The sequence below is a fragment of the Moschus berezovskii genome, chromosome 1, assembly GCF_049115385.1.
Source record: "Moschus berezovskii isolate FMDL1 chromosome 1, NW_MosBer_1.0, whole genome shotgun sequence".
NCBI classification, from domain to species: domain Eukaryota; kingdom Metazoa; phylum Chordata; class Mammalia; order Artiodactyla; family Moschidae; genus Moschus; species Moschus berezovskii.
Genome location: NC_142460.1, coordinates 158,343,514 through 158,370,474, shown reverse-complemented (window position 1 = coordinate 158,370,474; position 26,961 = coordinate 158,343,514). Strand labels below are relative to the sequence as shown.

Below are 26,961 nucleotides of genomic sequence, written 5' to 3'. Positions count from 1 at the left end.
CATTTTCCCATCTATTCACCATGAAGTGATGGGACTGGATGCCATGAACTTTGTTTTTTGAATGTTGAATTTTAAGCCAGCTTTTTCACTCCTCTTTCACTTTCATCAGGAAGCACTTTAGTTCCTCTTTACCTTCTGCCATTAGAGTGGTATCATCTGCAGATCTGAGGTGGTTGATATTTCTCCTGGAAATTTTGATTCCAGCTGTGTTTCATCCAGCCTGACATTTCACATGATGTACTCTGCATATCAGTTAAAGAAGCAGGGTGACAATATACAGCCTTGACGTACTCCTTTCCCAATTTGGAACCAGTCCATTGTTCCATTTCTGATTCTAACTGTTGCTTCTTGACCTGCATATAGGTTTCTCAGGAGACAGGTAAGGTGATCTGGTAGTCCCATCTCTTGAAGAATTTTCCACAAGTTTGTTGTGATCCAGGCATCTAAGGCTTTAGCATAGTCCATGAAGCAGATGTTTTTCTGGAATTCTCTTGCTTTTTCTATGATCCAACAGATGTTGGTAATTTGATCTCTGGTTCCTCTGCCTTTTCTAAATCCAGCTTGTACATCTGGAAGTTCTCGATTCATGTACTGTTGAAGCCTCGCTTGAACAGTTTTGAACACAACTTTACTAGCATGTTGAATGAGTGCATCTAATCTCATTCTTTTGCATGTAGCTGTCCAGTTTTCACAGCACCACTTATTGACGAGGCTGTCTTTTCTCCATTGTATTTTCTTGCTTCCTTTGTCAAAGATAATAGATGCGTCCCATTGTTTTCTTAACTTAATCCTCTCCAACCCCACCTCCCTCCCCACCATGAAGCTGCTCTCCTGGCCTGGAGATCGCCAGTGACTGTCAGTTCTGAGCATCATTTCACATGCTTGGTCTCTCCCTCACCGTCTCTTGGTTTCTCTGACCTGATACTCCTACTCATTCCATCTGATTCTACTTCTGACTTTTCCTCTACGAAAGGCCCCTCCTAGAACTTCAGTGTGAGTTTTCTCACTCAACATGCTCTTTCCCTAGACTATTGCATTCAACTTTTAAGCTTTTAATTCTGTCTGTGGGCCGGTGACCCGTACATTCAAAACTGAACTTGACCTCTCCCCAGAGCTCCTGCCTTAGAGTATCTTCACTTAAATGTCTGATAAGAACCTTAGGCTGAAGATTTCCGAGAGCTCTTGAATCTCCCTGTTGCTTAGATTCCGTGTCAGGGTGGCATCATGTGTGCCAGTTGCTAGGAGTTACTCCTTAATTCCTTCCTTACCCACACCTCCGTATCCAAGCCTTTGGGAGGTCCTGTCAGTTCTGCCTACAGTCTCAGACCCAACCATTTCTCTCCTCATGCCTGCCACCCGGTCTCTCACCTCGATTCCAGCAGTAGCCTCCTAATTGCTATTACCCCTACCCCTACTCAATAATTCATTCTCCACAATGCCTCCTAAGTTATCTTTAGAAATGTAAATTCAGCACTGTCCCTGCTACCCGCTTCCAATCCTGCAAAGCCTCCAATCCTGCAAAGCCTCCGTGTCCCACTAAATTTAAATGTGAGTTGCTTGTCGTCTCCCATAAGACCCTCAGTACTCCATGCCTGCCTCCGTCACCCACTCCATCAATGCCCTTCCCTGTGCTCCAGCCCCCCTGGCCTCCTTTCTGTTTCTTGAGTGCTGCCAGCCTTAACCTGTGCGGGTCGTTGCACTTGCTGGAGTCCCTTTCTCTCACCCACGATAGGTGCTTTCTCCAAATCCTCCCTGACTGCCATCTCTAAAACCCACTTCTCCCAGTTTCTCTTATTTCCTTCACAGTACTCAGCACTCTGCAATTCTTTTGTCACTTGATTTGTGTTTTTATTGTCACTTCTGCCTTTAGAATTAAGCTCCCTGAGGGGAAGGACTTTGCTGTCTGATGGGGCCCTCACCTCTCCACACAAGCCCAGCACTTGGAGCTACTCAAGTAGTTCAGAAACCAGGGAATAAATGTCTTTCCTCACAGGCCGCACTTGTTTTCCTTCGTACATGCTGCCAACCCTTTGGCCAGCCCCTCCTCCCACATACCCCCTGCCCCATGCCCCTCTACCTTGCTTGGCAGAGCTTTCCCACACACAGCCCGGGGGAGGGGCCTCCTTGTTCCTCACGGCACTCTGGGTGCATCTCTCAAAGCTCAAACTGCCCTGTGCTTCCTCTTCAATTTCTGTGTCTCCCCCTGAAGTGAAAACTCCTCAAAAGCAGGGGCCGTCCTCAGTCCACAGGTTGCCTAACATAGTACACACTAAGCAAGTGCCAGGTGGATGAAAATCACCACCATTCTAGGTTTCATTGTAAAATGGACAATACTCCATGGGGTTTAGTGGATTTACTGAAAAGATATTTCTGAAAGGGCTTTGTAGACTCTGAAAATACTGTACCAGTATGGACTGTTAGGAGGGGATTCTGAGTCTTAGACTGTCCCAAGCTTATGGAATGTTCATGCTACCTGTTGACAAGGAGAAACAATGGCAGACTGGAGTCGCTGGAAGTAAGGAGTCATGAGGTGCTATGTATTTTCTTAAATGTATGCAGTACTGTGTTGTTTTAAGTTGAAATCGTTAACTGATTGAATTTGTCAGAATATTTAATTGTAATTTAATCTCTTAACTTTATTCTTCAAAAAGATATGCCAAATATTAAAATGTGTCAAAATTAAATTTGAGTTAGTTTCTTCATATCCATTTTACAAAACCTCTCAGCGGGGTGCCCGAATTAGCTGAAAAGATAAGGCTGTTGTCGTCTGGTTGTGGGTTTTCAGATGACATTTTCTTGGGTGAGTTATTCTTCTTGGCCTGGATCCTAGTGAAGTTGTGTCTGGATTTCTATGCAGATTTTAGCTGAAGAAGACAAAGATGAATTCCCACTATGGGTTGGACATGACCTTTCCATACAGCCTCTTTTGATTTCAACAAGTCTAGGAGGCAGTGGGTGTCGTCGTTCCCCTGTGACAGGAAGGATTTAAGTGGCTTGGCTTTCTAACAGCGGCTGGGGGTAGAGTGTGGCCTCTGCAAGCACGCAACCCTGTTCTGAATCCTTGCTCTGCCGCTTACTAGCCCCGTGACCTTGAGCAAATGAATAACCTCTCCAGGCCTTAGTTTTCTAATCTGTAAAGTGGGGGAGATAAAAATCGTGTCTACCTCACAGTGTTTGTGAAGCACTTAGAACAGTGCCTGATCCAGTAAACATGGGAGTATCTTGTTGAATAGAAACAGTACCAAGCTCTGTATTTCTATTATGTCGGTTTAGCTGCAAAAAATTCTGTCTTCCTTTTCATACACAGACGTGTGATACCAGGCAAGCTATAGGTGATGGTGGTCTGCAAAATGCCCTTGAGACCAAAACCTAAAAGTTACAGGTAAGAAAAATAACTACAGAATCAGCTCTGTCGTTGAGAACATACCCAGTATACAGTTGTCATGCACAGAACTTCATGAAGTGCACAACACAAGGTGCAGAATGGCAAGGTTAGAAAAAGAAGCGTGTCGACTTGGTGTAGAAACAGATTGAAATAGTGTTCAAAAATGCATCTAAAAGGAACAAATGGTGGGACTGGGCCAAAGGACAGGTGAGGGCCGTAAATGCTGGTCACAGAGGAACAGCTAGTCCAGCCTGGTTGGTAGAGGCAAGCAGCAACAGTACCTCTGAGCTTCTTAAAGGCCAAAGCAGAGGAGAAAACATTATTAATTATGTACTTACTTAAGTACATAATTAAATTATTATTTATTAATTATTACAAAATTGAAACACACCATGGGTTCAAGAGAAGTACTCTCTCTTGTGTGTGTCTGAGCAGTGGGAGTGGGCCGTAGCATTTTTGTAACTGAATAATAGGATCAGTACAGCTTCCTTCCAGGGGGCTTCAGTGCAGGCTGTTGCCATAATGCTGGAGTGCAACTGAGGAACCGGTTTTCAGAAGTCACCGACATGACAGCGTGAAGCTCTTGTAGTCTGGCCTGATGAAAGGGGAAACTGTAGAGGCATGATGGACTGCAATCATCTATAAAAGTGGTCTCCTACAAAAAGCTGTTTCTTCACTGTGCAGTTTTAATAATTTGAACAACAGTTCACTCTTTCTTTCTGTGGGAACCTAGAATTTGGGAAACTAACATTGCCCATTAAGACCAAGTTCAGAAGTAGGTTTTCTTCTTATGAAAAGAAACTAGTTAAGGCAAAGCTTGAAAAGTGGAAGGTCCAGGAACTCCCTGATATTAAATGCAGGGAGAGGATCCATAATTCCTACCAGACTCTCAGAGATATCTGTGAGCCAAAAAGAGATTAAGAACCACAATTTTAGGGGCTGGAATTCTCCCAGAATGGCGTTCTGCTTCCTGGGGAGAGATACAAAATTGGAGACGCCTAAGCAATTCCTATTGGGGCTGAGTTTTAAAGTGCAGTTGAATAGTCATGAAAAATTCAAGCTTTTCAATAATAAAAAGACAACCCAATTTAAAAGTGGGCAAAGGATCTGAAGGACACTTCTCTAAAGACAATATACAAATGGCTAATAAGCACATGAAAAGATGTTCTACATCATTAGTTGTCGGGGAAATGCAACTCAAAACACTTTACACCCACTTGTGATAAATAAAAAGATAAAAAATAAGTGTTGATGAAGATACGGAGAAATTGGAACACTCATACATTGCCGACGGGAATGTGAAATGGTTCAGTTACTTTGGAAAATAATTTGGCAGTTCCTTAAAAAGTTAAATTTACCATATTACCCAGCAATATCAAGCCTAGGTATACACCCAAGTGCAGTGAAGACATGTCCACATAAAGAGTTGCACATGAATGTTCATGGCATTATTCATAAAAGCCCCCGACATGGGAAAAAACTAAAGGTCCTCTAGCTGATAGATGGATAAACAAAACATGGTATATCTATACAATGGAGTATTATTTGGGAATAAAAAGGAATGAAGTATGATTCTACAATGTGGACGAAACCTGAAAGCATTAAGCGAAAGAAGCCAGTCACAAAAGGCCACATATGCGTGGCTTCATTCATTTATATGAAAAATTTATGATAGGCAATCTACAGAGACAGTAGTTGGTGGTTGCCAAGGGCTGGGGGGTGTGGCAGGGCCAGGGGTGAAGACTAAATGGTACAGATTTCTTCGGGGCTAAGAAAATGTTCAAAAATTGATTGTGATGGCTGCACAACTCTGAATATAGCACAACTGAAAACCACCGAATTGTACACTTTAAATGGGTAACTTAAATGGCACGTGAATTATATTTTAGTGAAGCTCTTACCGAAAAAACCCTCTGATGCACAGCAACACCTAAAAAAAGTCAAGTTTATATTCAGAAAACATCACAGCACATATAGCACATGCTATTCTAAAATTTCATATTCTCCGCTTTCACACTCGGGAGTAAGAGTGGTGCCCCTTTTTAGGGGGTGGACATCCAGCTCTGCCTGAACAGTCGCTTGTGGGAGTGGGGCCACAAGGTGGAGCCTCACTGAGGCTCTGTGGGTAAAGCTTTACCAGGAGCCAGGGCACCCAGGGCTCCTCTCCTGGCAGCGGGGTGTGGGCTCATGCTGTCCACCATGGGGCTGGTTTCCAGAATAGCTGAGGGCCCTGGCAGCAACATCTGTGGTTCCTGACCACTTATGGGAAGTGTGGGAGTAGGGGACTGTGCCCCAAGCCTGGTTGGCCAGTACACGGTGCCGCTACAAGTGTGGTGGCCAGAGGAAGAGAAGCCAACCACACAACATACAGCCGCTCATGTCTTCAGCTGTGGGAAGCAGATTAGGCAAACACTGTCCGACAGGACTTCGCTCTTAGGGACTGGCTGTGCTCTGGGAGGTAGCCAGTGTAGACGAGCTGGCCGCCGGCCCCCAGAGCTGTCCTGGCTGAGGAAGCCACGAGAGCTGCTCGCTGGACCTTCTCTTGAATCTGTCTTGACCCTGATGTATACTATAAACAACTCACCAGTATGAATCTTTCTGTAGTCTAAGGCCTGCATTTCAGATCCTCAGCCTAAAATTAAAAGCCATAAACAAGGCAGCAAGTGTTTTCTACCAGTCAGTCCCTTCAGCCATGGTTGAGTGCAACCCTCACGCCCAGTAGGAACGTGTCCTCAGCTGTGCAGCTCCCTGTGTAACCTGACAGCGGTGGCTGGGGCAGGAGCCCTGTGGCTTCCCCAGTGATGCTCCTCTGGGATGACAGGCCCCTCAACCCACTGTGGAGACACGGCGGCAGCCTGTTCATATTAGGAAGTGTTGGACTGACAGCAAAGGGTGGAGAAAGTTCTAGATGGATGATGTATTCAATTGCTGCCTCCTGCATGAGCTACCGTTTGTGAACAAAGAAGGCATCACGGAGCTCTTTATTTTATTCCCAAAAGGTGTAACTCCAACACATGGTTTAACACTACCCCTCAATTCCTGTGTCTTCCAAGGTTAAGTCATTCCTTAAATCCACATTTCTCAAACTGTTTTCTAGAGATCTGAAAGTTCTCAAAGTGTTAATAAATGTTCCTTAGACATATACCAAAGCAGAATGGGAAAGGCTGCATAGCATCCGCTCAGAGCCGGGATGGAGCTGAGGGAGCAGCCTTTCTTCCTCCCACTGGCCTTCCCTTCCCCTGATGGCCCCCTCTACTTCCTTAGCCTTTGTGTGCCAGGGACTTCTCTGGCAGAGTTATGAAGCCTATGGATCCCTCAGAACAGTGACCGAGTACACAAAGTAAAATACATAGTGTTAAAAAGAACCAATTACATTGACATTCAGTTCTCAAAATCTGATAAAATATAAATTTATGATAAGGTATGACATGTACCTCTTTATTAACTCATTAAATAACAAGATTGAGTGACAGGTCTATTGCCCATTAGGTTTTGAAGCAACGATGCATGAACACACTATTCTGAGTGTCTACAACAATTGCTGTAAGATGTGAAAGTATCTTAATTTCTCTTGGAATAATGCTGCAGGTACTGTTAACACTGCTGAAGTTTATTGCTAAGATTCCTAACAGAATGGAAACTAAATTTCAATTAGAGCTTCAGTTGAGAATAAGGACATCAAGTTTTTCCATCGAAGTTCATAGAAACTTAAATTCTCTCCTTGGATCCCTTGCCAGGAGTCCATGGACTCCAGGTGAAGAATTTAGAGGCTTAGAGTTTACTCATGCTTCACCTTGTCAGTCTAGTTGTCTGTGAACATTCACTTGTGTGGTGGCGGCAAGATCTGTGCTTAGTGTCACCTGTGATTCTAAGAACTCAGTCTTCAAACGGATGAGATCACAAACTGATTTATGCAAGGGGAGCCCTTTCTGTGAATCTTGGAGACCTAGTGTCATGCACTCAACAGGTCAGGTCATTCCACCTGAGTTATGGGGGACCCTGGGCCCTTGGCTGCCCTCAGAATTTAGGACAGCCAGGTCAAGCCTGGGAGGGTCAGAGCTCCTGACCTGGGGCTACTTGGGGGAAAACTAGATTTGGTCAAGCAGCCCATGGTCCCTGTACGTGACAAGCCCAATGGGAGATTAGGGAGAAGCTGGACCACTCAGATGTCTCCTCCAACAGTGCTGCAGAGGATGCCACCATCTTCTGTGGACAAGGAGCCATAATACACGGGGGAGCTGGCTCTGTGCATGCAAGGAGAATTGTGTAGCCCAAGTGCAGCCAGCTGGGGACTGTGGGGCAAGGGACAAGGGGAGGGTAGTTGGTGCAGGTGAGACAGGCTGGGTGAGACACCTGGGACCCTTTGCTGCAGGGCTTGCACCTGGACAAAAGTCTCCTCAAGCACCAAAATACAAAGAAACTGTAAAGAACTAAACATAAGAGTGTGTATGCTCAGCTGGGGCAAATTACTAACAACAAAATACAAAATGACCAAAACCCTGCACACCACCACCAAGGGATAGGCAGACTACCTATACCACCCATCTGGCCCTACCCTCACCCAATATAAAGATTATAAGATCCAGCTGGCCCTAACCCTGAGCACCCCTGTCCCGCCCCAACGAGCAAGGGAACTTACTTGTTCTCACTTCTCCCTCCTGCCGCAGGGGCCACAGTAAAGCCTTGCTTGAATTTCTCCTCTGGCCTCTGATCAATTTCTACTGATTAACGAGGTGAAGAGCTCTGGTTGGTAACAGAGAAGCCAGCTGATGTTCCTATGGGTACCACTCTAGATGGCAGGCCTGAATCTGTCTTCACAAAATAATCCAGTTGTTCTGAATCTCAAGACATTCATTTTGGACCCTTGGCCTAAAACTAAATCCTATAGACAAAGCAAACATTTCATCCAGCAATGGTCAGATAATTGTACGTCTCTGTTGTGTCTGCTGCCTGTCGTCCCAAGCCAGCAGCAAGATGACTTCTCCAGCAAGAAACAGAAGTTCCCCAAATAGGTGTTTCTCATAATTTTAACAGTTGATCTAAAAATGTTTGATTGGACTCAAAATCTCTCCATAATATCAATATCTCTCCATTACTAGAAACTTCAACAATAAATTTGTCAGTTAAAGAAGGCGAATTACAATTAGTTTTTAAATACATTTTGTGGTGTTGTAATCTTCAAATTAATGTTGTAAAGAAAATCATCACTACTTTGTAATGAAAATAATAAGTTTCTCGTAAGTTTCTCATCAAAGTGGACTAGAAAGAATTTAAAGACACTGTTAGCTAAAAACATCTTAGGAATTGTTTTTAACAATTTCCAGCATAAATCCTGATATAAAAAGTTAAGGTCATTAATCAACAAAAGCTTTTGCACAGCAAAGGAAACCATCAACCAACTGAAAAGTCGACCTACAGAAAGGGAGAAAATACTTTTAAATGATGTGACCAACAAGGAGTTAACTTCCAAAACATACAAACAGCTCATACAATTCAATATCAAAGAAACAAACAACCGAATCAAAAAATGGGCAAAGACCAAAATAGACATTTCTCTTAAGACGTACAGATGGCCAGCAGGCATGTGAAAAGATGCTCAACATTGCTAATCATTAGAGAAATGACCATCAAAACCACAATATCCCATTTTGGTCAGATGGCTATCATCAAAAAGAATACAAATAATAAATACTGAAGAGGGTGTGGAGAAAAGGGATCACTCATATACTGCTGGTGGGAATGTAAGCTGGGTTGACCACTGTGGAGAATAGTCTGAAGGTTCCTTAAAAAACTAAAATTAGAAGTACCATATATTCCAGCAGTCCTACTCTTGGGACATATCTGGAAGAAACAGAAACTCTAGCTCCAAAAGACCAATGCTCCCCAATGTTCATTGCAGCACTATTTACAATTGCCAAGACACGGAGGCAACCTAAGTGTCCATCGACAGAGGAGTGGATAAAGAAGAGCTGGTACATGTATACAATGGAATACTGCTGCTGCTGAGTCACTTCAGTCATGTCCAACTCTGTGTGACCCCACAGACGGAAGCCCACCAGGCTCCCCCGTCCCTGGGATTCTCCAGGCAAGAACACTGGAGTGGGTTGCCATTTCCTTCTCCAATGTACTACTACTCAGCCATTAAAAAAATGAAATATTGCCATTTGCAGTAACATGGATGGACCCAGAGATTATCATACTAAGTGAAGCAAGTCAGACAGAGAAAGGCAAATATCATATAATATCATATGTGGGATCTTAAAAATGAATTTATCTACAAAACAGAAATAGACTCAAAGGCGTAGAAAGCAGACTTATAGGAGGGATAAATTAAGAGTATAGAATTAACAGATACAAACTATTACATGTAAAATAGATAAGAAACAAGAACTTACTGTGTAATACAGGGACCAGTATTCAAAATTTTGTATTAACATAATGAAACATAATCTGTAAAATATATAACTGAATTACTTTGCTTACACCTGAAACTAATACAGTACTGTAAATCAACTATATTTCAATAAAAATGTTAAGATCATGAAAGAAAGCTCAGGGCTTTCATTAAAAAATTTTGAAATGATGTTAGAAGTTTTGTATAAGTGCAATGTCTTTCCTGATACTTGCATTTTATTTTTATCATCTTAATTACATATTGCAGAGAAAATCTAATGAGTTTGGTCTCAAATAGACACCCTTAAATCCTTTCCAGTTTACCCCAGAGGGTTGTGCATATATTATTGTCTATGCTTTTCCTGGAAACTCCTCCCTTAAATGAGCAGAAAGGACCTCGGTGGTGAGGGAGGGTCTGGAGTGGGTTAGGCAACCCTCCCTCCCCTTCCTTTCTGCCTGAGCGAAAATATTTCTGCAGCTAAAGTGTGTTTTGATTAATGGTTAAATGTATGTGGGCTACTCAGATGACAGTTCATCCATTTATTAATTCATTCATCAGATATTTAATCAAGCAAACTCCTCATCTTTGCAGCCTGAGCTCCTGCAATTCCCTAAGGATGCTGGCGACACAGACCCCAGCTCCCTTCTTGCTCCCAGAACCTCTGACAAGTGTGCTCAGAGGGTCTAGTAGCACACCTGCGCCCTTGGCAATTTGCATCCTCAATGCATACGGCCCCAGCGCCCAGGGCAATGGGCTGAGTGAAATGAGTCTGAGCACGGAGAGGGAAGCCTCAAACCCAGCTCTCCACTTAGCAGCTGTACACCCTTGGGCAGTTTCTTCATATGCAGAATGTAGACTCTGATACTCACTCAGCGAGGCTGCCGTGAGGCCAGGTGAGATGCTGAATAGGGAAGAGAATCAAAAAGCTGTAGATGGGACCTCACAGGTAATACCCATCACTGTAGAGGGCAGCTGTAGGAAAGCATCCATTCAGGGGCGGGTGGCCTTAGGGTCTGGGAGACAGTCAGAGGGAGAGGCATGGGGGCACCTGGGCAGCTGGCCTGTCCAAAGGGGACGCTGCAACTCTCTTCCTTGTGGAGGTTTTCACAGGCTTCTCGGGAAAGGTTGTCAAACAGATTTTGATGCGATTTTTCTGGTTTTTTACTTTTATTTATTTATTTAAAATACTATCTTATTTTTAGATATTTATTTATTTGGCTGTGCTGAGTCTTAGTAGTGGGAGTCAGGATCTTTGCTGTGGCATGCAGGCTCTCTAGTTGCAGCATGTGGGATCTAGTTCCCTGACCAGGAATCAAACCTGGGTCCCTGCATTGGGAGCTCAGAGTCTTAGCCACTGGACCACCAGAGAAGTCTTTTAATTGCTATTTTATTTTTTTAAATTTTAAAAGATTTTTTTGATGTGGACCATTTTAAAGTCTTTACTGAATTTTGTAACAATATTGTTTCTGTTTTATGTTTTGAGTTTTTGATCATGAGGCATGTGGGATCCTAACTCCTTGACCAGGGATGGAACTGGCACCCCCCCCCCCCGCCCCCACATTGGAAAGTGAAGTCTTAACTAACACTGTACCTCCCCAAGCTAGTCCATTGATTTTTAAATATTGTAATCAACTAACACTGTACAGGCTGATCAGTAAGGTTTGCAAACTCTGCCCACACCAGTATGGGGGTGATAAGGCTGACCTGGGGCCAGGGTCCGTCACCACAGCCAAGGCCCCCAGGACGGGGTGGGTAGGACCGCAGGAGGACAGGCCATCTTCCCTTGTCTGCAGGGCTCTGAGGGATACTGATGCCACGGCAGCTGGCTGGCTGCCACATGCTCCTTCAATCCCCCTGAGAGAACAGAGATCATAGAACAGAGTGACTTCCATTAAGAGATAAAACCTCTAGAAGAAAACAGGAGGAAATCTTCATGATCTGGGTTTGGCAAAGATTCTTTTTCTTAGATGGTGATATGGATGGTTCATTTCCCCCTGTATTTAACAAATGCCAGCATTTCATCATATATGCTTTAAAACTTACTTAACATAACAGATTGCTGAAAACTTCTGTGGCCCTTCTAATTTCATGATGGTGTTAAGATTTCACAACCATATCTTTGTATTTGTACGCATCCACAAAGAACACACTGCATGATTTCAGGTACTATATAGTGTTTCTATGCACTAGGAAAAAAAAACAGTAGAAAATGAACTTAAAAATTGATACCATTTACTGCATCATGAAAAATACATCCACGCATATCTAGAAATACATCTGATAAAAGATACTCAAGGGTCTACAAAAGTTTACTAAATGTTACTGAGAGAAAGTAAGAATTTCCACCCTTTTGTCTGAAGCAGGAGGTGGGGAAGGGAGAGTGGGGCTGGGTGCCTCAGATGAGTATTGCATTGGGGGCTCAGGGCCACTGCCACACGGTGTTCCTGGAATGTAGCAGATATGTTCCCCAGCCAGCGTGCAGACTGGCCGACTGTTCTCAATTAAGGCACCTTTCAAAGAGGTGCCAATAATCTAATAGCTGCTTAGCTGAGCTCCTGGTCTCTGGAAGATTCTAGGAGAGGCAGGGTGGCCAACAGAAGATGGGATTTCTTCTTATTAGGTCAGGGGCTGGTATGATTTTATGAGGGGCCTACGACCTTCAGATTCTTCAGGGAACACGCAACACGTCAGTATCTTCGCAAGGGGGAGACTGGTGTGGTGGTGACGACAGCTGAGCCTCACTGAGCGCCTCCTAGTGCTGGGACTTTGTTTACTGTGCCTTGTTCACTCATTCAAACCCCATAAGAAGCTTACATGGTGGGTGCTATGATTGCCCCCATTTTACTGCTGAGGACATGGAGACGGGAGGCTCGCTAACTTGCCAACAGCAGCGGTAGGGGGCCGAGCGGGGATGGAAACCCAGTGGCTGACTGTAGAGTTGGTGCCTTTAACTCTTTTACCATCCAGATGTCATCCACGAGTCTGGGCTGCAGGCCTCCCCCAGCCTTGGGAGCTCTGCTGGAAGGAGTCTCTGGGGAGCCCCCAGTCAAGCCAGGGTTCACAGAGAGAAGCCAAGGCTTCAATCCTGCATTTGTGGCTCTTGACCCCACATGACAGCTTTCAGTCATCAGCGACTGGAGGCTAAGAGGTCACCTTTCCAGGAAGAAGCCCATTGGTTTCTTTTTAAAATGGACTTTGAACACTATTGCTGAGCTCTAAAAATGTCAAGTGAGGCTTTTACAGAGGCGATTGCCTCATGGGATCATGTTCTCTCTGCTGTTTCTCCTGGGAGGTGGGGAAGGGGTCTGGTGCGGATGAAACAGACATGAAAAGGTTCACGGTATCCACATTCACCCCAGTCCTGAGGGCGGGATGACCACACAGGATGGAGTCAGTGGCAGCCTCCAAATGCCTGCAGTGTCTTGGCTACATTTAATTTTTTGTAATATGATGAAATGATCAATGTTAACGTTCAGATTCCACTTGGTGTTCACATACGCACTAATACGTATATTAATACATATCAGCAGAGTGCTCACCGGACAGTTTGTCATCCTGCGGACATTTCTTCTATGTATACTTTCCTCCTCCACCAGCACTCTGTCCATATGGGAGCTGCCGGGGGCCCCTCACTCCTGACATCTGTCCTCCATTAATCACATGCATCAGTTCTTCTTGGCCATTTACAGTGTGGCTGCCCCTCTGCCCTCATGGCACAAACCTCCCCACCGTCCTCCCCGCCTATCTGGAGTGGGGTGTCCCTACCTGGTCCCTGCACAGCCAGGGTGAAATGATGGCTGATTCCTTGTGTCATGGAGGCAGTCAGCCATCCCCTTGATGGAAACAAAGCAATCCCAGCACAAATTAAGGGCGGCAGACCCCCCCAGGAAGAAGGGCACTCCTCAGATCAATCAGTTCCCTGATTGCTTCCTGGAGGTGAACACCAGGAGTGCGCACAGCCAGGTGGCAATCTTTGTCTTCCTGTAAACCCAGATTTCCCACAGAGGCAAAGGCACTCATTGCGTATACTTTTTAGTTAGTTGGCAAAAAGAAATCTCTTGGGTCAACAATGCTGTAAATAAAGCCAACGGTCTAGAATTTTGTTTTTGAAAGAACAATTGATGTTCACTTTGAACACATAGTGATTGTTTAGTCTAAATGCAAGATACTGTTTCATCATGAGATGAAAAGGCACACAAGTTCAGGGCGCCTCATTCTTCCTGGAGCGCTATGCATTTGAGTGCTCCATGCGGTGGGTTGGGTGGGCTCCTCTTGGAGCCCAGAGGCAGTCAGGATACCTCTAGAGCATCCTTGCACCTATGGTGGAAGTTGACTGGTTGTCTGTCAGTGGGTGAGTTTACTGGGAAACCAGTACTCACTCACTGGTCTGAATAATCTCCTGTGTCATTTGGTCTTAGCTTGGGTTTGCCATCCTTTTAGTCAGACTCGGCAAATGCATGGCACACCTCACCCTTCAATCCAGTGTCTAAGGATCACCAGCTAACCACAGTCCTCTTTCCTGCTGAGCCCACTGTGACCTCAGAATCCTTAACCCAGTGCACCAGGTAGCAATGACCAAACATCTGGAGAGCTTCTCATTCATTCTCAAAACCTCACGTCTCAGTTCGCCACTGGACACACAAGGACCTTGAGGGCATTTTGTCTCTTTTCTGTCTCATCCTGCAGGAACTTCTCTTGAGAGGATTAGCCTTGGGGACAATGATGCTTAAAGAACCAAGAGCTCTGATGTTCACTGGTCCATTATTTTCTGAGACATCAACCCTCCTGAAGACAGCCCTGAAAATATTCAGACTTTGCCAGTAAAAGTGTTTATGCTTTTTGTCATTATAGGAAGCAATCACATGTATCCCTGGGAGATGAGGAGGGCCTGAACGATGACAAAGGCTTTGGAGTGGAGTGGACATGGAGTTGGAGGAGCAAGTCAAATACGGAACACGGCAGAATGGACCACATTTCTCACTGAAAGGGATGCAGGAGTCAGTAGTGGCCACCATGAGTTTGACTTTGGGCATGGGGATACATTTGCTGTGCTGGCAGTCCAGGAGGAGGCAGAGATAATCTGGGAGAGAGAAGTGACCTGGGTTCAGTGTCTTTTGACTCAGGGATGCTGGCAGGACATCCAAAAGAGGGCATCCCAGGTGCAGCCTGACTTTTGGTTTTCTTCAGTTCTGTTTGCAAAATCAGAGAGAAGCAACATCCTGTCAGAGGCTGCGGCTTCCCCTTTGGTCCCTCTGCTGGGTTTTCTCCAGCCGCCTGCCCTCGGGCAAGAAAAGAGCCAGCAGCGCAGTCTGGTGGGGGCTGCAGGGCAGGCTCTTAACACAGCAGGGCCCTTCAGATGCTCCGCCACTGACAATCTCAGGCCTACCGCCTGCCAGCATCTGTTCATGGAGACACAGCATCACAAACTCTCCGGACTGGAAGGGACTTTAGAGGTCATCCATGGCAGCCTCAGGGCTGGCACTTTCAGACTGTTCTAACAACTTGAGAGTTCTTCCTTCTATTATTCGGAGACTGTTTCTTCGGACTTCCCTCTAACAAGCTGTTAAAGATATGGGTCACGCGTGGAATCCTTGGTAAGGAGAAGCATGCTCGGGCCCCTGTTTGTGGGTCTAGCAGTGAGAAGCTCAACAAGGCCACATTTGGGAACATGAATTCTTTTTGTCCTTCACACGACAGCTACAAGAATGGTCTCCATGGTTACAGCAGCTTCTCAGAGGTGTCTAGATTTTCATTTGCTATATTTCCCTAAATGTCTAATTTATGAATAATCTGTTTAGGTAAACTGCTGGAAAGTTTCTACAAGTATATGAATATCAAGGAATATATATTTATATATAATCACAGCAACAACAAAAAGTAGGCTGATGGGCATTTTTGGAACATTTTTTTTTCTCCCATTAAAAACAGAAATTAGGATCAACTTAAAAAATTTCAAGTTAAACAAGATTCACTGCCTTCATGTTCTTCAAAGGCATGTGAGCTGGAGAGGGGCTGGAGCTAACCTAATTATGTTTCCTTTAATGTGAAATAGCTATTTGCCTGACATTCTATTTGCATCTCACCATCACATTCAAATAGCTGGGACATTGATTTTTTTTCCTAACGTTCCCTTTGAACATGAAAGTGTTTTTTTTCCCTCCTGCTTGTGAGAACAGTGATAAGAATGGATCGATAATTACATTGTTGGGTAAAAATGAATATAAATTTTATTGAAAAACAACACCACCAACAATGAGGGGAAAGCATACCTAACAGCCAGTGGCCCACACAACTCAATGCACACGTTATGAAAAGTAATCACCTCTTCAAAGCTCCAACTATGCATCCAAATGAAAAGAAATGATCGACCTCAGATAAACTGACGGGGGACGCAGATGCACACCACCTCTCACCTCTGAAAGCTTTGCCAACAGCAAAGGAAGCTACCATACTATTCGGTACCCCCTTTGCTGTGGGTGATCCAGTGAATTTCAAGAATTAAACTGGTTTGGAAAGAACTGGTTAGCATGGCAGCGAAGACCTCAGACCACTGAGAAAAATTTCCTACTTTTCTAGTCCTTTGAGAAGAGGATTTCACAAACTTTCTTGGCAACTTGTCCCTCTTGCTTAACAACAGGAAATACTTCTTTATGTCTAGTCTAAATCCTTCATGCTTCAGTTAATCTATTTATTTCCTCTTAATCTCAGCAGGCTGTCAGGGGTTTGTCCTGGTGGGACAATGTAACATATGGGGAACACACAATGATCACAATCAGAGTAAAGGCAGAGTCCCGCTGCGCTGGTGGTGCTTCCAAAACAAGTTGAACAGAAGTTAATTGCAGTTGTGGTTGCCGACCGTTTGCTTCGTCCCACTCCCCCACCGTCTCCGACCCTCTATGCCTTCTGTGGCTTCGGGGCTGCCATCCTAGGACTTGCAGCAAAAGCTTTCTGAGTTCGATCAGTTACAATTTTTCACTGACTTACTAATGAATGTGGTCAAACTGTCCCATCCACTTCTACCCGATTTCCGGGCGAAATATTCCCAAACCATTATCACGTTCTTGTCTTCGCACCATGCCAGGCAGTCCCTTGCCTCGCCTCACAACTTGTGTGGAAACGACGTGCTCCACGTATACATGAGAAAACTCTGAGAAGCCACGAGAAGGCACTCAGTGAATTTAATAATATAAACATCCCAGCCGCATTTTTTCAAATGCAGAAAAACCCCAGCCTCACGGGAGTTTGCAGCACTTGCAGCTCCGCATATCGGACAGCAGGGGGCGCCCGTGCCATTCCACTGGCCGCTAGAACGCCTCGATCGGGAAACAAAGATGGGGATTTAAATAAAAGACTTCAAAATGCAACCCCGAATTCTACCCTGAGCAGCATGCGTGTAAAAATTCATGAAGATTGGATTTCATTTCATGTATTTTTACTTCACTGGAAAGAAATGCAGGTGTTGTCTGTGCCTACAGCTGTCTTTACAAGGAGCGGGGGGCGCCTGGTTAAATGAGCAGGGAGGGGTTGCTGATGCTCCCATGTGCTTGGAGAGGCTGGGCCACCGTCTCCTGCTTGGGACAGCTCCTGTTTTGCTGGGTGGCATCCTTTGTGTGCTCCAGAATGTATAGACTAATTATATTATTTTGTAAAGGATGCAAGTTGTTCCCAGCAGGACTAGCAGCCAGTTCTGGGTCCAGTGAGTGACATGAGTCATAGAAGGCACTTATTATTTTGATGAAACACAGCGCATTTCTTTCAGCCCATAAAATCAAAGGGGTGAGAAAAGGCTGTTTCCAGGGTGTAAAAACTCCTCTTGTTTCCCTGTTGTGGTGCACAGCAGTTCTGCCTCTGCAGCCTTTGTGCATTTTCCAGGCGTGAGTGACACAGTGCTGAATGCCTGGGTGGCAGAGCCTGCCAGAGGACGCTGGACACAGGCCAGGGCAGCTCAGCCCACCGTGGTGTACTGCCCTCATCTTCCAGGGCCCCTCGCCTGGTGGAGGATGGGACCCCTGAGACATTCCTCTGGACTGGGTGTGGTGGGGATCTTTGTGGGGTGGGACCTTAGGGAGATGATGGACTGGGAGCCTGGAACTTGAAACAGGCTTGGGCAAGGGTGGCAGCTGCCACCCTTGCTCTGGGATGGCTGGGGCAGGGCTGCAGCCCCAGCACGAAGGATAGGCTGACACAGTATCTGGTTAAGTGTATTCGTTGAATACACAAATGTGAGGATGAAGGCAAGGAGGCTGTGAGGATGCCCAGCAGCTTTGGCTGTAGCTAGCCCAGGGCATCCGGAGCAGCAGCGCAGGGAGAGGTGTACTGGGCAGTGCTGGCTCTTCCGGGCCCAGGCCCTGGTAGGCAGAGCTGCAGAGCTGAAGAAGCCAGGAGGGCAGGCGAGACCACCTCCACCCTCTCCATGTGCTGGGATGGTGCTGCAGCGGCCATGCAGGGCCTCTCAGGGCCCCTCCATCCTTCCCTCCTGCTGCCCTCATTGGAGCCAGTCTTTCTGCTGTTGCCATGGCAACACTAGCCTGAGGTGCTGCTAAGGGCCGGCTGGGCAGGCGAGACTTCTCAGGCCTGAGCAAGCAAGGAGCTTTGGACGGTCCCTACAGAAGGCAGACCCTGGGGGTCTCCCTTGAGAGGAAGGAAGGGACATGGGATAGAAACTGCTCCCAAGGCAGGTCGAAGTCCCCCAGGTGTGGCCTTGGTGGTAGAGATCTTGGGGCTGGTGGGACCCTGCTATCGTGGGGGCCCCCAGCACTGCAGCGTTCTTACTACTTCACCTGAAGTCTTTATTGAGGGTTATTGCCAGGGGTCCCTAAGGGCCCCGAAGCCTCTTGGGCTTCCCAGTGTGGGTTTCAGGTTGGGACCCGAGGCACAGGCTCTGAGAGGGTCTGCAGGGGCTGAGTGAACTGCTGATAGACCAAGTAGATGGAATTAATCCCTCTGAGAGCAGAGTCAGGGGTCTTACATCCTGAGACTAGGGTGGCAGGACTGCCATACATCCCTGCCTCTCTGGCCCCTACCCAGAACAGCAAGCGCAGGCACTGGCTGCTCTCGGCCCTGAAGTCTCCCATGACGTTTCTGTTGCCACATTTCAGGCACATACAGGGATTGTGGAGACCCTCGGCCCCCGGGCTAGTTGGGGGGCAGTTAGCTTCCTCTCCTCACCTTCCTTCTCAGGACCTGGAAGAATAAGAAGCAGCATTGGGAATGCAGGAGATGGTCAGGTCTGGAAAGAAGATGACAGTCTGACCTTCCCTGGGGTCCGAGAGTTGGTGAGAAGCTCTGCACAGCTCCTGGAAGGGGCTTGAGAATTCAGGATGACTCAGCATCATGGATCACGCCCACTTCTCTCTCTCCATCACGGGAAAGGTGTTTGGCCCCAGGCAGCAGTCCTGCTTCCCCACAGCAGCCTGAGAACAACAGGACAGCCTTAGCACGAGAAGGGCGGTGTCTGGGCAGTGAGTACAGTTACAATACCTTGGATTTACATAGCACCTTTGTCGTCTAAAGGGCCTTTGCCTCTGTCCCCTTGGCCACTGACATCGCAGCCTCCGGCAGAGCAGGAACACGAGGCAGAGGTCCAGAAGGGATTCCATGCAGACTCAATGGTGTCTGGGCTCTGTGCGTGGCCCGGCAGGGGTGGGGGCGGCAGGTGGCCCTCACTGGGCGTTGACCTGGTACTTGAGGATGTAGGAATAGAAGCTGTGGTTGGCATTCTCCAGCACCATGACGTACACCTCCCGGCAGCCTGCGGTGCTGCAGCTGCCCTCCCAGTAGCCCTCGGGGCTCAGGGTCAGCGGCCACGTGTCCTGCCCCTTCACCAGGGCTTTGGCGACGCCGTGCAGCTTCAGTTTGAATGGGACGTTGCGGTTGGCAGGCAGCACGCCCGACAGTGGCTCCAGCAGCTCATTGTCCACCCCCCAGTTGCCAAAGCTCTCGGGGAACACGGGCCAGTTCACCTTGGTGTTGGTACAGCAGATGAGGTAATTGAAGACAAAGAGGTAGTTGCCCGGTTCCTGCCTCTTCTTCACGAAGATCTTGAGTGCAAACTTGCCAGCGTGGGGCAGCTGCACCTTCAGCTCCGTCCGCTTCTCCCGGTGCAGCTGGAAGATGTAGCGTCGCTGGGTCTCCTCAGTGATGGGGCCATCATCTCCATGCAGCGAAGCCAGGACGCTGATGCCCTCCACCACGCCGAAGCTGACGGAGCAGCGCCCGTCACTGGTGTAGATCACGGGCTCGGAGTGGGATGGCTTGGTGATGCCCATCTGCTCCGAGAACCAGCTGGGGCCCACGGGCTGGTGCAACTCAGCCGGCAGCCGGACGTCCATGTCTGCACAGTGGCACTTGAGTGTGTACTCCAGCACGGAGCTGTAGATCTCCGAGTTGCCCTTGGCAAAGATCTGCAGCTTGTGGGTGCCCGCGGTCGGGGGGTACACATCCAGCTTCATCCCGTTCTTCCGGAGGCTCAGCAGCCCGTGCTCCTGCTTGCCATTGAGCATGAACATGAACAGTGTTGGAGCACAGCTCTCAATGGTGACCGTGGCCTTTCCATTCACTGTGGGGAGAGCCAGGATCAGGTGAGAGGGGTCCGACCTGTGCTGACATGCTGGTAATTTTTAACAATAGGATCTCTGGGTTGGGGGGGTGGCACCCTGACTTACAGCGTCTGCCCATTTCTGTGGTGGGAATACCTCATCCCAATAATTTTAAGCCACCAGCACGACCTCACTGAATACCATATAAGCCAGTGGCAGCACACCTCTGGAAGGGTTCTCACCTCTCTGGGTGGCTCTCTTCAAGAACTGCAAGCTGGGGGTGGTGGGTCTCAAGAAAAATCTGCCCCCTGTCATATGTGCTTGCCTTGCCCATTTGATTCACATCAGGTGAATGTTGCCAGGGGGCTTAACCTGATTCCAGGGCCGGGAGAGGGCTGAGGGGCACGGAGGACCGTGGTTGGAGAGCCATCTCTGACTTTGCCTCCAAGTCTCAAGTCCTGCTTCACCCTGCTCCCTTCACAGCTGGCATGTCAACAATCACCTTAAAAACTCGTTGGGTGCTTCCCTCCTGGAGACTGTGCTCCAGGGACAGAACTGCTTTCCTGCGGGTCCTCCCCATACCCCCACCTCCACCCTCCACTCCAGGCTATGCTTCCTGAATGGAGTCATCAATTGCACAAGAGGATTGTGTGCATCCCACACACGCCTCCAGCGCTGTCTTCCCCTGCCCTGGTCATTGCTGTGCGGTACGGGGGATCAGTTCTCTGTCTTTACAGCCCACGGGCACTCCTCTCCCTGGTCCCTGCTCCTTTGCAGGACCACAGGGAGGGGCAGGGTTTCTCTGAGAGCCTTGTCTTCCCCTCCCTCCGAAGCTGATCACCCGCCCCTCCTCCCAGCCACCTCCAACTAGTGTCTCATCCACGCTCTCTAGTAGCCTCTCCCTCATCGGGGTCCAGAGTTCCTACTCTGGAGGCAGAAAGCCATGCTCAAGGATGCTGCAGGAGGTGTCCCTGAGACTTCCCATCTAATCAGCCACGAGGCCCAACTCCAGGCTGCTCGGTTACTGCGTTCAGCGCTACCTCCCATCTTGGGAGTGAGAATCCCCACATGGGGAAGAGGGCGCCACTGGCCTCCCCCCCCCCAACCCCCCCCACCTTCTTTATGGCTCCTCCAACCAGAAGACGTTCCCTACCTTCTCAGGGGCTGCCAACGCCTCACCTACCTCTCCTCCCACGCCCCTCCCTACTGCAGTTCCCTCCCACTCATTCAGCTCTCTGAAATCTGGCTTCAGCTCCCATCCTCCAGGTCTTCAGTGACTTCCTTGGAGGATCTGGGCTGCTGATCACACGTCCACCTTGCTGCTCGTCTTGCACCTGCCACCCTCCCCAGCCTGGCCTCCCCGCCACCTCTGACTCCTCTCCTTTCTGTTTCACTAACGGTGGTATTTGCTGTGCTTTTGTGCTGTTTTCTTTGTGTAGCTCCTTCTCCACGGCTGTCAGCCACCATGAGACACGGTGACCGCCACAGGAGAGGGGCCAAGAACAGCAGATCACTGTCAACTTCTCTCAGCTGAATCCCTCTTCAGGGGGCAGAAGCTGCCTCAGCCCTCATGGACCCTGTCCTGCTCCATGGCGCACCCCAGCTGGTGGCAAGGTCCCCGTGCAATTCACCTTTGATGCATGGAGGGCTCCTGGCATCTCCACTTGGCAGCTTGAGGGCTGCTGAAAATATCTACCCAGTCACCCGGGGGCTCCCTTCTGTGGGTCACCATCAGATTGGAGGCCAGTGGAGAGGCCTGTCCCCTCCTGCCTTGCCCGAGTCAGGCCCATCCTCAGGCCCACTGGGTATTCCTGTACCTCCTCCAGGGGGACACCCCTTCATGTTCCAGGGCCCTCATATATGCTCAGTGTCCCCCTTGAGTGGCTAAGATCTCAAGGCACTGTTCTGACCACAAAGAAGGCTTTTCTGATGCCCTAGGGTAGGGCAGGAGGCTGAGTGACCTGGAAGCTGCTCCGCTGGCCCTCCATCTCCCCCAGGGAACTTAGCAGTATAGTAATGTATCAGTGATGGGTAATATGGATCCTCCCTGCTGGGTGTGGGCGCCACAGGGAAGGACCCACCTGTCTCCTTTCCTGCTGTGTCCTGGGCCTGGCTGGAGGGTACCCAGCTCAGGGGGTTCCTGATGAAGGTGCGCTGAATGGCTGGGAAGGCTGGAAATAAAGGATTGGAGACCCCTGGGACTCTGTTAGAGCCTGTGGCCTCCTCCTCCCCTCACCCCTGCTTCACCCTCTCGCTGTCCCCTCCTCGCATTTAGCCTACCTGTTTCCCTCTTTGCTTTCTTTTCAGCTCTACTCTTAACAAAACTAGCTCCGGCAAAGAACTATTCTTTAAATATGCTTCATGAATATGCAATCAAATTTTAGGTTTACTGTATATTCAGAAACCCAGTGTTTACATTTCCCTGTCTCTTAAAGAGGCAGACTCCTGGGTGGCACTGTTTTGACGTCAGTGTGACCTGGCGCATTCCTCCCTGTGGCCCCTGCTGGCTGGAGCAGCCCCTGTCTGACAAGCATGCAGGGGGCATGGGCACACTCTCTGAGACAGCAGCCTCACACTGTTATTTTAGCAGCAGGAGGCATTTGTAGTTTTAAAAATTATCCCAGAGCCCGGCAGCCTGGTTATGGAGACCGTTGTGAGGTTGAAGGGAAGAATCGGCTGGGACTAACCGATTAGTCCCCTGTCACCTGAGTGTGGGCATGCGTTGGCCAAGCTGGGCCGGGTTCTGCATACCAGTGGCCTAAGGAGCTACTGGGGGAGCAGTGGGGGTCTCCCAGGAGAGCATGCTGAGGGATTTATAAGGAAGGTGGCTGCTGAGCAGCAGAGTGTTGGGAACTGTAGGAGAGCAGGCATCACAGGAGACAGGGACAGACATGTTTCAGGGAGGACCCAGCAGGCCTCCCACAACTGAGCTCAAGGGCCCCAGATGAAGGCCGGGCTCCAGGGATGCAGCCTGGCCTCTGAGAGCTCCCCTCACCACCTGGATGCCTGTTCATCTGCCTCCTTCCTGCCTGCAGGCAGAGCCAGCCTTTTCCAGGCAACTTCCCCTGGGCTGGGTGTACAGGACCCCTAGCTGTCCCCAAGGCTGGCCTGGACTGGCATTTGTTCCCCATCTCTCCACAGGCAACACGGGCAGCTGGATGTGAACTGGGAGGCATTTGGGAGCTGGGTCCCGGGGGGGCAGCACCACAGTTAGGGCTCAGCCCAGCACGGTCAGTGCACCCCCACACTCCCACCAAGGGCTGCCTGTGGGCTCCAGGAGAGAAGACCAGAGCTCACCTGGGTCTGTTGGGAGGCCTGTGGGGCCTGTTGGGAGGAGTTTGGGGCCTCCCAAATGGCATTAGTAGTAAAGAACCCGCCTGCAATGGAGGAGACATGGGTTCCATCCCTGGGTCAGGAAGATCCCCTGGAGGAGGGCATGATAACCACTCCAATATTCTTGCCTGGAGAGCCCCATGGATAGAGAAGCCTGAAGGGCCACAGTCCACGGGGTCTCAAAGAGTCACACATGACTGAAACAACTTAGCATGCACACACCAGGAGTTTAGGAGCACCTGTCGCACATCTGAGCTGGAAGGTGGCTGAGGCCAGGCTGAAGCGGTTCTTTCCCTGTTGTGTGAGCTGAGAGGGGCTCCCCCAGCTTGGGTTCACTAGCCCCGCTCCCCAGCATGCCTGGCTTAAAGCTCAGCCCTCCAGAGCTGCACACCCCTGTCTTGGCTTATGCTGGTGGGAAGGGCTTCTGTCCTTGTACATGTGACCTGCGGCTGTGTCTTGCCCTGATGGCCCGATGGCCGAGGCGGCCTCAGAGCCCCCACATGCCGCTTCCACTGAGCCGGGTGCTGGCAGGGCAGCCCGTGAACCCGCTGGCCCCGCTTACCTGTTTTGATGATGGAAGTCTGCGGCTGGGCGCTCAGCATCCCCTTGTTGTAGAACTCACTCTTGTGATACATGTTGTTCTCAAACTGCCTCAGGGATTGAGGGGGTTTGAGCAGTTGCCAGTTCTTGTTGTCTGGGAAATGGTCCTCGATGAACAGTGCAGGGTGGGTGAGGAAGTAGAATTCGTTGTAGCTGGAGGGGGGATGGCTGGTCAGAAGGCATGCTGAAGGCACAGGCCCTGGCCATGCAGAGGGGCAGGCAGGGCCCACAGACGGTCTTTGGGGTCTTCTTGAAGGTGACACATGGGGGGTCCTACCCACAACCCAACGGGAAGAGGCACCATCTCCAACCCTGACGTGGGCGTGGCAGATGCCCCCTCAGCAGCTGCTTCCAGAAATAGGAGACAAAGCAGGATCTGAGGCCCCCTTTTAAGAGAAGGCCACCACCCTGGCAGTGCATGTCCAGGCAGAGAATGGGTTCCCCCTGCTCTCAAAAACAAAGGGATCTGAAGGGAGCAAAGCCAGGACCCAGGGACCAGGTGCCAGTGGCATGGAGGGAGGGCAGGCAGGGAGACTGGGGAGCCAGCTCCATGCACTCCGTGGCCTGTTGTGGGCAGCTGTGCGGTGGGGGGGAGGCCCTGATGTGGTCCCTGGGGCTGGTGAGACGCAGCTCTCTAGAGGTCAGTGATGGGGATCAGGAGAAGAAGGGGGGACTCCACCGAGATGGGAGAGCCTTCACTCAGCCCAAGGCGGGCAGCACTCAGAGCTGACAGAGCAAAGGAGGGTGTGACTGACACCTCCTCCCAGGATGGGCTGTGTGTGCCCACTGTGTCTGCCCCGCACGCAGGGCTGTCAGGATTTAAACTGCGCAAGTGGGGCGGCACTCTCATTTTTCTGGATGAAAAGGCATTTGAGCTGCTGATGGACATCAACTTTAGCACGAATGTCATGGCCTAGGCTAAGGCCAGAGCCTTGGAGGACAGACGTGCTCCAGACCTGCCCCCCAGCCACCCTGCCCTGCGGTGCCCACAGGGATGCTGAGCACCCTGACACCCCTTCCCACAAGCCAGACCCCCCTCCCTCAGAGGTGGGATATGGCTGCATTTACACCGGAGAGGAGGAGGAGAAGCCCTGGTATCTGGGAGAAGCAGTAGGAGAGAATCTTGGCATCTTATATAACATAGTCAATGGCCAAAGGCCCGACTATGAGTCTCTGGTGGCTCAGAAGGTAAAGAATCTGCCTACAATGTAGGAGACCCTGGTTCGATCCCTGGGTTGGGAAGATCCCCTGGAGAAGGAAATGGCAACCTACTCCAGTATTTTTGCCTGGAGAATCCTATGGACAGAGGAGCCTGGCAGGCTACAGTCCGTGGGGCAGCAAAAAGTCGAACACGACTGAGCAACTAGGTCTTAAAAGCCTGATGGGAACCTCCAGACACTTAAAGGAGCTTCTCAGCCCTAGCTTTCTTGGCCTGTGGGCAGACACCGTGCTTTTAGCCCTGGGTGGAGGAGGAGTGTTGGGGAGCCAGAGGGGGTACTGAGACAGTGAAGGGTGAGGTGACAGAAAGGTCTGGGCTCTTATCACCAGCCTGGAGCTAGCTCACCCCTGAAGCCAGAGGAAGGGGTGAGGCCCGCAGTACACAGAGGCCCCCAGCTCTCCCTCCCTTTCCACTGGCCTTCTCCACTGCTGCCTCCTTCAGGCTCCTGCCTCCCCTGTCACCATCGACCAGACCCCCGCAGAGCTGAGGTACTCACAGGAAGGTGAATTTGGACGTGGAGGAATCCACCAGGCCGCTGCCCCAGGTGCTGTCCACCAGGTGCCATCTCCCCTCCAGGAACACGGCATTCCAGGCGTGGTCAAACTCCCCAGAGAAGCTCTGCCCCGGCTGGTAGCCAAAGCCCTTGGAGTAGCCAGGCACGGTCATGCACTGCACTCCAGCGATCCTGGGGCGGGACACGGGCTCTGAGAGGCGGCTCCTGCCGGGGGGTCCCTCTGCCCCCGCAAGTCTGTCTGTCTGTGGCCCTGCCTCAGGCCTGTCTGCTGTCAGCCCCTCCATACCTCTCCTATTCCCTGCCTTTCACGCAGTCACACACCTGCAGCCTGAGGGCTTTTCTCTGCAGAGGTGGGGGCGGGAGGCGACATAGGCTGGCTGGTCCCCCGCCACCTCCGGCACAGACAGACTGGCTGCAGGCTCCTCCTCCAGCCTGTACACAGCCCTTGGGACTGTCTCTCCCTGGAGTCGACCTGGGGGCTCTGCTGGCAGCTGCAGGAGGACTCTGGTGCAACAGCGAGTTCTGCCTGGCAAACATGGAAGCCAGGGGCATGACAATGCGCTGGAAAAACCAGAGTGACTCTAGACACATGCCTGGGGAGCTGGGTCTAGGTGACACCTAGGTGTCAGGGAGGGGTGCTGGATATGAGGGTGCAGGAGGAAGCTGAGCCCACCTCTCCTCCACCTCCAGCCCACAGACAGCTGTGGGAGGACCCCTGGGGCAGGCTAGCTGGGGTCCCTGCTTGGACCTGGAGAGGACTGGCCCACTGCCAGGACCACCATGGTTCATTAAGGCTATTTTCTGACTAAATGCCCCGGCCATGATTTCAGAGTTCCTGATGGCTGTCATTCCGGGAGTGGAAATGATGACCGGTCAGCCAAGCTTTTATCAAGACCCCTTTGACAATGCATTCCCCCAATGCTCGCAACAAGCTGGTCTGGACAGTGGCGGGTGGGCACTGGTCACCTCTGGAGACAA

The 26,961-nt window shown here is 49.6% G+C and overlaps 2 protein-coding genes across 3 annotated transcripts in view; one reads left to right on the top strand and one right to left on the bottom strand.

Moving 5' to 3' along the window:
* Positions 1 to 14,761, top strand: part of CEP63 (centrosomal protein 63) — a 102,947-nt gene extending 88,186 nt beyond the window's left edge. Inside the window, exons 14-15 of the mRNA XM_088840457.1 lie at positions 3,308 to 3,382; positions 14,631 to 14,761. Of these exons, the coding sequence (XP_088696583.1) occupies positions 3,308 to 3,373 (66 nt within the window). The 3' untranslated portion in view covers positions 3,374 to 3,382; positions 14,631 to 14,761. The remainder of the gene's footprint in view (positions 1 to 3,307; positions 3,383 to 14,630) is intronic.
* A 278-nt stretch (positions 14,762 to 15,039) lies between these two features.
* The window catches only part of KY (kyphoscoliosis peptidase), a 50,025-nt gene continuing 38,103 nt past the window's right edge, over positions 15,040 to 26,961 (bottom strand). The window contains exons 9-12 of one of the 2 annotated variants that reach the window (XM_055413296.2): positions 25,966 to 26,154; positions 24,213 to 24,403; positions 22,399 to 22,488; positions 15,040 to 20,337 (exon numbers count right to left, since the gene is read on the bottom strand). In XM_055413296.2, coding sequence (XP_055269271.1) covers positions 19,442 to 20,337; positions 22,399 to 22,488; positions 24,213 to 24,403; positions 25,966 to 26,154 — 1,366 coding nt within the window. In that variant the 3' untranslated portion in view covers positions 15,040 to 19,441. The remainder of the gene's footprint in view (positions 20,338 to 22,398; positions 22,489 to 24,212; positions 24,404 to 25,965; positions 26,155 to 26,961) is intronic. The other variant, XM_055413302.2, reaches the window with a different exon arrangement.